This window comes from Alosa pseudoharengus, unplaced genomic scaffold, assembly GCF_046254945.1.
Source record: "Alosa pseudoharengus isolate Yale_2024_CS ecotype anadromous, Long Island Sound unplaced genomic scaffold, YU_APseudo_1.1 YU_APseudo_1.1_scf_13, whole genome shotgun sequence".
NCBI classification, from domain to species: Eukaryota; Metazoa; Chordata; class Actinopteri; order Clupeiformes; family Clupeidae; genus Alosa; species Alosa pseudoharengus.
This window is the reverse complement of record NW_027468598.1, coordinates 38,594,479-38,607,951: the sequence shown is the minus strand read 5'-3', so window position 1 is coordinate 38,607,951 and position 13,473 is coordinate 38,594,479. Positions and strand designations below refer to the sequence as shown.

The 13,473-nt window shown below is 41.1% G+C and overlaps 1 protein-coding gene across 3 annotated transcripts; it reads right to left on the bottom strand.

Moving 5' to 3' along the window:
• Positions 1 to 671: 671 nt before the first annotated feature.
• On the bottom strand, positions 672 to 9,037 carry anapc15 (anaphase promoting complex subunit 15). Of its 3 annotated transcripts, none has more exons than XM_076281660.1 (5): positions 8,897 to 9,037; positions 8,183 to 8,313; positions 2,289 to 2,348; positions 1,261 to 1,398; positions 672 to 1,010 (listed from the first exon to the last, which is right to left on the bottom strand). In XM_076281660.1, exons 2-5 carry the CDS (start codon positions 8,300 to 8,302, stop codon positions 963 to 965), a joined length of 366 nt encoding a protein of 121 aa, XP_076137775.1. In that variant the 5' UTR covers positions 8,303 to 8,313; positions 8,897 to 9,037; the 3' UTR covers positions 672 to 962. The 3 variants fall into 3 exon arrangements, with proteins under 3 accessions (XP_076137775.1, XP_076137773.1, XP_076137776.1); XM_076281658.1 differs by lacking the exon at positions 8,897 to 9,037 and adding an exon at positions 8,827 to 8,892; XM_076281661.1 differs by lacking the exon at positions 8,897 to 9,037 and adding an exon at positions 8,757 to 8,774.
• Between the last annotated feature and the right edge of the window lie 4,436 nt (positions 9,038 to 13,473).

The following is a 13,473-nucleotide window of genomic DNA, read 5'->3' as shown; positions in this document are numbered from 1 at the left end:
TGAAAAGGAACATGTAGATATCTTGAATTGAAGTGAATTAAAGATATCTTCAACTGGAGTTATGACTAGTCAGAATCAAATTGTAGATATCTCTAACTGGAATTACAGATATCTACAATTCAATTGCAGATATCCGTAATTCACATAGTGGATATCTGCAACTGAATTGTAGATATCCGTAATGATAAACCCCATAGAAATGAATGGCAAATGTGGCGTCATTTGTCCTAGGAAGAATGTCTTTGTGGATATCTAAAATCACAATTATGGATAGGAAGAATTCAATTGCGGATATCTAAAATGTTCGTAAAAAGGGGTGTGGCAGCTGATGCCATTTTGAAGAATATGCTCAAGGGTGCCGGAGCGGCACCTGTCAGATTCTGAAAGGACACCCCCTTACCTATCGATTTATGCGAAAAAATTGCATTAGTACCTTATGTCACACTTAAGCCTAAATTCCACAAAGTTCTACCTGACTAATGAGCCAACGGAAGTCTTTACCTTGGATTGTAGTCACGGCTTATCATGACCACTAGATGGTAGTATGATGCACTGAATTAGCTGTATTACAGCCAGTGACATGTGGTTTTGACCTCCACAGAAATATGCTGCCTCATTAAATGTAACATAACATAACATAAAAGCTGCTGGCTTTGCCACACACACAAAACTTTTAAACAAAAAGTTTTATTTACAAATATAAATAATGCATTGTCCAGAGGCACATTTCTCTGGTAAGACAACAAAATAGCATTTCACTCACAGAGTCTGTATACACACACACACACACAGACAGACAGACAGACAGACAGACAGACAGACAGACAGACAGACAGACAGACAGACAGACAGAGAGACAGAGACAGAGACAGAGACAGAGAGAGAGAGAGAGAGAGAGAGAGAGACTACTGTGATCACTCTCTGATTACTCTGGTCTAGATCAGCAGGTAGATCACTCTGGTCTAGATCATCCACTGGTCCTGGTCCTGCTCCGCTGCCTCCATGTCCACCTGTATGAGCACACACACACACACACACACACACACACACACACACACACACACACGCACACGCGCACACACACACACGGTAGTTATACCAAAGAGGCCAAATCATGCAGAAACACACTTATAGGGAGCGAGAATACCAGAAGAGGGAAACTGTGTTTTTATTTCGCCTCTCAAACAGCGAGTACTTCCTTCACAATGAGAGTGGTGAAGGAACTACATCCCCCAGCATGCCTTGCAGTGCTGCTCTCACCTCATGGATCTCTCCATCATCGGGGGACTCGTTGTAGTCGTTCATCTCGTCCATGTCCTGCATGTCCTCTTCATCCTCCGAGTCCTCCTCACTGTCTTCCTCATCCTCATCATCATCCTCTTCCTCCTCATCAAATGTCTGACCACAACAAGACAAGGCATGATAAGAGCTAACACAACAACACAAGACAAGACATGATAAGAGCTAACACAACCAAGCTAACACAAGACACCTCAACATTAAAAATTCTACATATTACTGCACAACACACACACACACACACACACAACAACTCAGGACAACAGTCAGCAGAACATAGAAACAGAAACAAAATAAAAAAAGAGAAATGAGTTGGCACAACAACACAAGCATTTACACAACACCACAGCATAAATAATCAATAATGACAGCACAGTCACTTTAAAAACAACAGGCCATATACAAGCGTCAACAGAACACCCCAGTCAACACAACAATCAAACTGCAGGACACCACACCACAACACAACACAACACAACACAACACAACACAACACAACACAACACAACAAACAAACTGCAGGACACAACACAACACACCACACCACACCACACCACACCACACCACACCACACCACACCACACAACACAACACAACAAACAAACTGCAGGACACAACACAACACAACACAACACAACACAACACAACACAACAAACAAACTGCAGGACACAACACAACACAACACAACACAACAAACTAACTGCAGGACACAACACAACACAACACAACACAACACAACACACCACACCACACCACACAACACAACAAACAAACTGCAGGACACAACACAACACAACACAACACAACACAACACAACACAACAAACAAACTGCAGGACAGGACACAACACAACACAACACAACACAACACAACACAACACAACACAACACAGCACAACACAACAAACAAACTGCAGGACACAACACAACACAACACAACACACAGGCAGATAGACACGACAGGAAGCACAACACTCATACACACTTGCCTCAAAGATGGGCTTTCCGATGGGCATCAGGTTATTGTCTTTCTCAGCAATGCTCTGGAGCTGAGTGGCAAAGCAGTGGAGATTGGAGTCAGATCACAGACCAGACAGCAGGGAGAGAAGACGTGTTTGTGTGTTGGGCTACCCATGCCTAGGGTAGATGTGTATGTGTGTGTGTGTGTGTGTGTGTGTGTGGAGTTGGGCTACCCATGTCTGGGATATATGTGTGTGTGTCTGCGTGTGTCGTGTGTCTGTGGACAAATATGGAGTGAATGTTGTTTACTGATTTCATACCGTGTTGTTTACTGATTGTTGACATAATGACTGTGCTCTGTGTAGGACTGTGCTCTGTGTATGACTGTGCTCTGCGTATGACTGTAGGGGGACCTGAGAGCTATTTCACAAAACCTAGATAAGCGATTAAGCTGTACTGGGATGTTTAGGTTATACTGGATGAATTTATCCTTGACTTGGTTTCACAAAAGAGATGGCACATAAGTTACCATGGGGATTTATTCTCTGCACCTAGCCTGGTCCCGACCAGGCTAACAGCCAAGCTAAGTTCATTCTAATGGTAATTATGTTGTCTTATTGGCTCAGCTAGCTGTCATTCAAATCAGACCTCCGTGCTAATTTTTAAGGAGCTTTATTCCATTTATATACTATTCGCTAAATGCAATTCCTCGCAAAACAAAACAGATTGTCTGCCTACTACCATAGGCCTAGGTACTCGTTGTTTGCTTCTTTTGTTGATAGACGTTTGATGAATAGCCTACTGTAGTTGATTGGAAGTGGAGGGCAAGTTTTGGAAGGTATTTTCAACTATAATATTAAGGTATATCATACTATTTGCATCTTTGCAGTGGCAAGCGCTCTTAATGACGTTGCGTGCTGAGACAAGGAAGCAAGTGGGTTCATACGTACATTTGCATTCAGTTGGTCTACCACGCCTACTCCTGCTGTTTTACAGAAATAGCCATGATTCCCCATTCCAAAAAGGACAACTTTACTTCATTGTTAGTCTATATCAAAAGCGGTTGTTCACTTTGTGGGAATGACGCTATTTTCCCCGTCTTTTTTTATTCCAACCGTGGGCACTTTGGAGCAGAAACGAGAATGCGCACACATCCTGAATTACTTACACCTGGCTTGACATAGTCGCTCCTACTCATCCTGGATTGGCATTAGTGAAACGAGTTGAGCTAGGATGACCAGACAACGCTATGTCAAACCTCGCTTTATCACTTATCTTGGATGTCTTAATTCTGCCTTTGTGAAATATCCCTCTGGTGTTTTGCTTTTTGTTTTGATGAACTGAACACAGGTCTGCCATCATGTTATGGGGGATGCCTGCCTAATTCCCAATGACGCCATTATTGCGCTATATAAAAAGGGCAGTCTGACATGATGAAGGAGGCGTGGTGTAGGGCTGTGCAATTAATCGAATTAACCGTGATTATGACTTCCAATGATTATGAAAACAACATCATTGAAATATAATGATTATTTCGCTACATTCAGTTTTCATAACAATGCTCTCTTTTTGTCTGGAGTTGTCGTATGCATTATCTTTTTGCATATATTTTGTCAAAAGTGTTCCTACCCGAACAGCAACTTCCTAGGGCTGTTTCACAAGCGCTAAGACCTGCTCAGAGTGTGGCAGAAGTGCCGTTCACCCAGGAGTCCTGAAGCGTAATGTAATGTAGCCAATCACACTAGGAGTTCTGTAGCGCAACGTAATGTAGCCAATCACAGTAGGAGTCCAGAAGCGTAACAATGTAGCCAATCACAGTAGGAGTCCTGAAGCGTAACAATGTAGCCAATCACAGTAGGAGTCCTGAAGCGTAACAATGTAGCCAATCACAGTAGGAGTCCTGAAGCGTAACATAATGTAGCCAATCACACTAGGAGTTCTGTAGCGTAACATAGCCAATCACACTAGGAGTCCTGAAGCGTAACGTGATGTAGCCAATCACAGTAGTGATCGCGCTGTGTGTAACGCCGGCCACACAGGTGAGACGTGGCGGCGCGGACCCCCTGGGGATATAGTCCAAACTATTCAGGAAGTCGCTCTGTTACGTTCTGGGGATATAGTCCAAACTATTCAGGAAGTCGCTCTGTTACGTTCTGGGGATATAGTCCAAACTATTCAGGAAGTCGCTCTCTTACGTTCTGGGCCTGCTGCAGGGCTGGAGCAGTTATGTGTTCTTTAATGTGTTCATTCCAAAAAAGCAAGACAACCGACACAGACATTACATTACACCGGGGTTGTGGTAGTGTAGTGGTTAATAGTGGTGTCAACAATAATCGATTCGGCGATGCATTGCAATGGGGCATGCACGATTCAGCATCGATGCGGCAACGTGCCATAATCGATTATGTCACTGTTTATTTTCTGGCCTTGAGTGGATAATAAAGTTCTGAAGTTTCAATTACTTCTGGGGGCATTTCCGGAGCAACGTTGTAATGACATGCGCAGCCTGTAGCTAGATGCTAAGCGGCAGCACTAGCTAGCATAACAACAACACTAAAGAGTCAAGATGACCGCGATAGACGGGTAATTAAAAACGCACCCAAAGCTTGGAAAGCGGACATCTGGGCACATTTCAGATTCTACGAAGTTAATGGGAAACTAGACAAGACGTACGCGGTGTGTAAAACCTGACACACTAAAATCAAGCACGTTGGCAATACAACTAACTTCACGAACCATGTCGATCGTTGGCATCCTTAGTTGGCTTTGTTACTGTGTGTGCAGTATGTGCAGGGTAGGAATTTCACGACGGCCATGGCCATCGTTGCCCCTTGATGCCGTGAAGCCCCTTTGAAAATCAGAGGTTTACAGGCCACGGTGGCCTTGGTGCCCCCTTCTTTCAATTTTCTGTTTTGCGTCCGACTAATAACGATTTGTATTTAGCCTATGGCCTGTCAAAATAATCTAAGCATTCACAGTGGAGAAAGTGACAGCGCATGGCAAGAAAGAAAGTGCATCCAAATTCACCCATTCTTCTCAGTTGAACTACTCGCGAACGAGCCTACTCATCACACAGACATCACAAGTAGCCTATCACATCACATGAAAGAGCTTTTTCGATGTTAGCCGTTAATTGCTGTGGTGAACGGTTTGCGAGAAAAGTAAATAATATAATTCAATTTAATCATAAATTCTACTGAAGGTTTTGCGCCCATCTCCCTACCCATTCATCTCAGTGGAATACCTAATGAACCCTTCGTTCAACACATAACAAACCATATATCAGAATAAACAGCTGACCTTACCGAACAGAAAGGTGTAAAGCAGGCCCCTGTAGAGTTAGCCGTTCCAGAGTAATCCAGTTTTGAATTTGCAGCAAATTTCGACATGCATGGATGTCTCTAAATTTGGGCTTTAAGTTTTACAATGTGTTTAAATTATTCTACATTTCATAATGGGCCAAATACAAAATAAATGTTACAAATATCGCCTAGATATCGATAAATCAGAGGACAGCTGACTAAGAGTTTGTGAAAGTGGCCTTAATGATCACAAAATGGCGCTAAGCATGCATCTATGCTATTTGAGTTTCATAAAACTGAGCTGTGCTTAAATTATTCAATACATGATTTCATAACAGGCCAAATATAAAATAAATGTTAAATATAGCCTAGATATCTAAATATTAGATGATCAGATGATTTACAGTTCTATGTAATATGCCATGTTTCATTTTTTTATAATGTTTCATATAGGGGTGGGCGATATATATCGCCTGCGATAATATCGTTATTGTTGTTTTAACAATGTGCAAATTTACATTATCGAGTATTTAAATAACTTATGGGGAAAAACACTCGAAATCACGCATTGAAACCCCATAGCCTACATTAACTAAATCCAGGAGGTGTATGCAAGAGTAGCCCCGTTGCGGCAGAGCATGTGTCACGTGATCGCTAGTGGGTCCACATTGTCACAAACAGGCCTAATGTTTATTTTGTGTAGCGAGATCAAGACGAGCCTACTTGGGATTTTGGGCAGCTACTTCTGTTCACGTAGCACGTAGCGTGATGGGACGGTCACATTTTTTCCTACATGGTATTATATGAAGAGAAACCATTTGCCTTTGAGTATTTTAATAGTGAGTTATAAACAAATAACTCTTCTCATGTAACCCTTTTGTAAATGGACTGAAGTTCGCTCTAAATATCTACGTGTATCGATTATGCTAACCGTTAGCATCTCTATGGGATTTCTCATATACATTAGCCATAAGCTAACGCATTAGTTTCTATTCTGTAACTTGGAATGCTAGCCTACATGATTTCTCTTAAACAAAACATCGAAGGAAATAACTGAGATGTACTCTGTTGGTGTGCTTAGTTTTACAGTGAATCCTAAGTAAAGGTTTTTTAAAAGGAGCTTCAGACTTTCTCTTGGGAAACTGTTAGGCCTAGTCATCTTCTCTAATGTAGCTGGCTAAACCATGTCATTGCCACACACACAAGTGGGTGCAAAATTGGAAATGTGTCATAGAGTGCATACATTGTTGATTTGGTTAAAAAGTAACAGGTTATTGGTTATTATTGTATTGATGCTATTCATAAATAATGATCTGTAAAGTAACTCAGACTTTTACAATTTGTTTTAAAGGATATCGACTAATTATCATTATCGTGAAAATCACAAAAAATAGAGATATTATTTTTTGTCCATATCGCCCACCCCTAGTTTCATACAGTGATGCAGGTCTACTGCTGTGAATAGGCTAAATACAACTGATCATTTTTAGAGCCTACTGCTGTATAGTTAACTTTGGCCTTTGCCCCCTACCAAATATGCCCAACTGAAGGCCAAGTGGCCTTGCCCCTAAAATGGTTAAATTCCAAGCCTGGTGTGCACTAAATGTTTTTATTGCTGGGTGCCTGGGTGGTTGTTCAATAGTGTGACTGTATTTACTGATTAATGATTGCACAGGAGTTCAGGAAGTGCCCTGTCTCAGAGCTGCTATTTTACTGTGTGCACAATAACACTTATGGTCACTGCTGGAAAAAGTTGTCTGTTACTGCTCTATTTAATCTAAAGCAGAGAGAAGAGAAACATTTCTCATTAAAAGCACTGAAACCAGTGATTTATGTTTTCTTTTTCAGGTTTAAAATCAGCCAATAAAATCTGTTCAATATCTGACTGCTTGTATTGCCTCATGACCTCAAAATTTGCCTTGTTGTGTGCAGTAGAATTTTGATGCATTGCAATGCATCGCAATGAATCGTAGAATCGAATCGAATCGTTACCTGGTGAATCGTAATCGAATCGAATTGTGAGGGCAGTGCCAATGCACACCCCTAGTGGTTAAGGAGCTCGGCTAGCATGAAACAGCCAGAAAAGTTGTCAGTTCAATTCCCGGCTTCCACCGTTGTGCCCGTGAGCAAGGCACTTTACCCCGAGTTGCTCCAGGGACAAAGTCCCTTGTATATGTAAGTCGCTTTGGAAAAAAGTGTCTGCTAAATTAATAAATGTAAAGTACGTTCGGCAGAGACTTCTCGCCCTTTTAGCCTCAGACATCTAACCTCTGATCCCTTCACAAAGTTCACATACCGTCTCCGCATCTGATTCTTCAGCGCTGTCTCCATCAGAACGAGAAGGCCTTGGCTACTGATTCTGCATTGAGCTACCCTTTCCATTCTAGTGTGTGTGTGTGTGTGGAATCGGGATACCCATGCCTGTGTCTGGTGTGTGTGTGTGTGTGTGTGTGTGTGTGTGTGTGGACTCGAGATACCCATGTCTGGTGCTGCTGCTCCTGGTGTGTGTGTGTGTGTGTGGACTCGAGATACCCATGTCTGGTGCTGCTGCTCCTGGTGTGTGGGTGTGTGTGTGTGTGTGTGTGTGTGTGTGTGTGTGTGTGTGTGTGGACTCGACATACCCATGTCTGGTGCTGCTGCTCCTGCTGCTGTAGCTCCGTCTCGTCCACGCAGGGCCGGTCCAGGTTGAACCACAGCGACTCCGTCATCCGCGGGAAGAGTGAGGGGAAGAGAGTGGACATCTTCGGCGGAACTACAAGTGATCACAGTGCACACCGCGTTACAGTCAATCGCTACATTTCAGCTAGTCAAACACGCACTCACAGAGATACATACCCTACCTAACTCACTTATCTTACAACAGTAGGCAAGAACGCAAACCTAACGTGGCGAGCATCCATTTAGTCACCAACGTAGGCTACTTGCACTGGAACCGTAGGCTGGCAACGTTAACACTTCAAGACAACAAGGTAAACGTTGACATTACGTTCGGTTGCAGTACAGTAGCAAATTCCTGAACCCTTATAGGCTATGCCAACGCCCATAACCAAGCAGACAACTTTACTGTTAACTGCTGCACACTTCAGTAACGTTGACTAACGTTAGCCTAACTTGGCTGTGGTTCACAGATTTTTTTGGTACTGGTATTTTGGCACATAAATAATCTTAAGATTACAGAACAGATCGACACTTAACTTGTTCTAAGGCAGACAGTAAAATTACTTGCAATACGTTGTTAGTTTCGTTAAAAGGATGCAACACTTACAAAATGTCCCGCAAGACGTGTTTTTAAATTTACAAATTCAGCGGAAACCCGTGCCTAGTTATAAACATACCGTAGTGAATACAAGCGTCGCCTCCTTTAGTTCCTAACCCCCTGTCAACCTTGTCCTATTTTCACGCGGACTTTCTCTTCATCATGACCGGCTGCTCCTTCTTCTTCTTCTTCTTTAAATTTAATGGCGGTTGGCATACCAACTTGGTGCAACTTTGGGGTGTGGAGCTTCAATGCGGAGTTAGACGCCTGTATTTATTCGTGTAAAAAAAAAAAAAATACCGCATTTCCTTTAAATACCGCATGAGAGCTGGCCATGCTGATGGTTTAACTGAAGAAAAAGAAAGTAAACCCTCTACTGTTAAATGTGTGACCCTAATCCTTTGATGTCTTCTAGTAGTGTGGTTCTCTCTGTGTGGTATGCTTCACACTCTAGCAATACATGTTCTACAGTCTCGTTCTTGTCACAGTGAGTGCAGTCCTGTTGTGTGTTTCCCTAAACGGCTGAGATTGTGATTGAGATATGTATATATGTATTGAGATATGTATTGTGGTTGAGATATGTAGCCTATGCCCAATTCTTAGTCTTGTGACCACCGCTTCTCCCCTTCGCTTCCAACCACCCTGCCTCCTTGTAATTACTTGTTTCTGTACTTTATATAAAAAACGACCTTTGGTCTCCTTTTCCCACTGTGCTTGCCATAGTTTGTTGACCTCTGTTTTAATGACACTTTTAATTTCAGTTTTACTCAATGGGACTGTCCATTGCAACTCTGACTTAAGAGCCCTTTTAGCCAAGCGGTCAACTACTTCATTGCCTTCTATGTCAACATGAGATGGGACCCACAAAAAACACACTGTTATATTACGACTTTGGAGTCTATACAGACTATGAAAGATCTCAAAAACCAAGTCTGGCCTACAAACAGATTTGCAATTTATAATACTTGTTAAAGATACCATTGAGTCTGAGCAGATAATATATTGATTAGACCCAACCTCCTCTATCCACGTAAGAGCTAGTAAAATAGCTAAAAGTTCCACAGTGTAAACTGCTAAATGGTCTGATGTTTTTTTAAATATTGATTTCTGAAAATGTGGTATATACACTGCTGCTCCCGTCTTTCCTGTATCTGGATCTTTTGAACCATCTGTAAATATTTGAATACTGCTATTATACTTGAGACCTAAGTATTGTTGCACCAGATCGTTCATCCCACCATATTCCCTGCAGTGTTTTGACATCTTTGCTATTTCAAACTCTACTGCTGGCAAGGGAGACATCCAAGGGGGAATGACGGGTAATGCCACTGTACAGCTGTGACTTCATTTTAAAAGACCCAGTTTCTCAGCTTGACTGTTTCCCACCCATCCAAAACTGCTAAATTGTTTCCTTCCATGTTCCCAGCTAGAGTTCAACACAGGTTTGGTTGGATGATCCTGCTTATGCCCCTGCAGATTCACCCAATACACCATGGCAAGCTGTAGACGTCTCATAGATAAAGGCATCTCCCCACCCTCCACCTGGAGAGCTGGGATTGAAGAAGTCTTGACTGCACCACAACACAGACGAAGGGCTTGTGCCTGAACCAAGTCAAGCTTTTGCAAGTGGGATTTTGCAGCTGAACTAAATACAATACATGCATAATCCAATGTAGATCTGACTATGGCAGTATAAATATGTTTAAGAGAGTTCATGCTAGCACCCCAACCACTTCCTACCAAGCATTTTATAACATTGACTGCCTTCTTGCACTTGGTGACAGTTTTCTGAATATGGTCTCTAAATGTTAGTTTATGGTCCATCCACACACCTAAAAACCTTATATTTTGAACCTGCTTAACTAATTGCCCATAAAGAGTGACTTGTATTGTACACAGTAAAATTCCAAGAGTTAAAATGACAGAGTAGACTGTTATTGACTCTAATAGAGTTACATTTACTACAGTTGGAGTAAAATGTACTCTAGCATATTAGTTAAAAAACAGAGTTAAAATCACAAGAGTTAATCATCCACCCCATTTTCTCATTTGGATGCCATTTTAGAAATTTCTTGGGAGATGTCTGCCTAATTATTGTTTGGATATTATTCATAAAAAATAGTGTTTTTCTTCTGGTTAATTCCAAAGTCATTCGGTAGCTTTAAGATTTTTTTCTGGACTAGGCTACTAAAAAATTACTTGCAAGTTTGTAGGCTAGCATGTGCTACAGTAAAATAGGCAAATACTGCTAAGCTATCACCCATAAACCAGGCTATAAACGGAGTCTCTGTTATCAAGCCTATAGCTGTTCACAAAGAATAGTCAAAGCGAACAAACATTATAATAATAATAATTATTATTATTGTATGTTTGTTACATGCAATTGTGTAAGGGCTCAGACAAATTACTAACTGGCGAAACGTGCCCTCTGGTATCTCACGTCAGAGACGAACGTTAGTAGCTTATCACCCACTTCCTTCCATTTGAGACTGCAGCGACGCGACGGAGCCTGATTAGAAGAATCTCTCTGTTGCAGTTGAAGGTGAGTAGATGTTCATCTAAAATACACTTACTAGAGATTTATTTCACATGTTCCGTAGTATGCCGCGAAAATGATAAATGATAAGTGGTGACGCGAAAGAGGAGTGTAAACTGAACGTAAATGTATGGTCAAGATATCGTTCTGAAATGTGTTGACCTTCAGGGGCTAACGTTAACGTTAAGTTAACTGCTAACGAAGGTTGAAAGTTAACATGAACGTTAACGTTACCTCTGTGTAACATGAGGTACATGTCAATTCGTGCTCCTGTATTGTACAATGCTATACGTTTTTTTATCATGTTAATATTTACTCAACCAAATATGATACCAGTATAATCGTCTTTAATGGTTAACATTGACTTGGTTAGCCTATCAGCCAACGTAGCTCTCATTGGCAGCTTAGCATAATGCAAATCAGATATCAAATAAAGGCTATGGTTAGCTTAATGAGGTAACAGTTACTGTTGTTAGCTACTTAACATTAACAGTCATTAATAGGGCAAATTAGCTTAAAGGTCATGCTCTACTAAAAAGCTTGTTTCACGTAAAGCAGGCATCCATAAGCATGAATTTGGCCTTCACAAGTTGGTTATTTCAAAACTAGCTGCATTAATTTACTATCAAGGACATGTGTTGATTGCTGAATGTGCATCATTGATAGCATAGAAGACACGTGTTCAGTGCAAAGTGCCAACAGGTGCACGTGCCACATTTACTAGTTTAGTCAGTGTCACTGAGAGTTGTTACCTGGTTTGTTTTAAGAAAGTGTTTTAAAAGTAGTGTTGATTTTGTCTGAATGTTTGATTTTATGTTTTTTCAGGATGTTGGTGAAAGTTAAATACCAGGCAGACCAGATACATTAAAATGGTGGAAACTGATGCCACTCTAGAGGATTTCTTTAACCAAGGTACTGATTTATTCAATTGTTGCATTGTTTAAGTCTATTGTCAGGTTTTTTTTGTAATGTTCTGTTAATTTTTATTTTAGTGTTCATGAAATTTGATATTGAAGCCAAACACCAAGCTGGGCTAAAATGTATGATGAGTTTGGTACAGAAGATTGACAACTATGTGTCTGAAGATGTGGTGAAGGATCCAAATTGTGGTGTATTAAAGCTGAAGCCTGCAGAAGATGATGGTGAGTTGTATTATGGAATGTAGTTAAAACTTGGTACAAGTTTTGTGAATATATCAACAGCGGTTGCAACACATTGTTTTGATGGAATGCCACTCTGTGGGGTTTGTGGATGTTGATTATGTCCGTCTTTGAGCCTATTTAGTGTTTAAAAATCTCAGTCATCAAAGACTACATGACATACAGCCGTCACAGGTACTGGACATGACTATATTACTGATTTATTCTGTCCTCTGCTTTGTAGTAGATGCATTATGTGATTCAGATGACACCACTGCCTTGTCTCCAAATAAGCCCAAGGGAGATGATGGGGTAGAGCAAGTAAGTGGCATTTTTTCCCTAGTTAAATATTGGTAAAATCTTTATGTTGCCCATTAACACAAAGGTAACCTAAACTGAAACCCACACTGAGGTATTTTTTTTTTCTTCAAAAAAATTCCACACATCAGATCTGTGCAAAATGATCTTTTTATTCTAGATTTCGGTCATAGACCCTCTTCAGGAATCCTGAAAAAGGCCTATGACCAAAAGCTATATAAAAAGATAATTTTGCACAGATGCGAGTGTGTGGATTTGTCATGCTGTGCTTGACTTTTGACTTTAAATCCCAGTATCTCAACCACCAGATGAACAGTATTTTTTGTTTCTTTTAAATGATTGAACTTGAAATGAAACCATTTCATAAGTATTTCTGCATACAAATTGTAATGAATCTGTTTAAGATCAAATACATTGTTTACAGTGCACTGAATTTCACATTGATCTCCATTTCTCAAGGTCACCGAGAACTGTCGGTACAGGGAAAAAACAAAAAACAAAAAAACAATCGGATTCACTTAGCTCGAGATGCTGCAGCCAGGAAGCTACTGCGCTACACTCTAGGGGCATGTTCCTGAGCCCCAATGTTCATGACCCCAGAGTGTAGCGCTGTAGCTGCACAGTCGCTTTAGCTGCTGGCTGTAGCAACTCGAGCTATGTAAA

Bases quoted from the DNA above. Each gene is read 5' to 3' on its own strand.
- anapc15 (XM_076281660.1), bottom strand. From the start codon at position 8,302: ATGTCCACTCTCTTCCCCTCACTCTTCCCGCGGATGACGGAGTCGCTG. The intron at 2,349-8,182 runs GTATGTCGAGTC...TTTGCCACTCAG, and splicing joins AGCAGCAGCACCAGACATGG to CTCCAGAGCATTGCTGAGAA. The intron at 1,011-1,260 runs GTGAGAGCAGCA...GTGCTCATACAG, and splicing joins ATGATGGAGAGATCCATGAG to GTGGACATGGAGGCAGCGGA.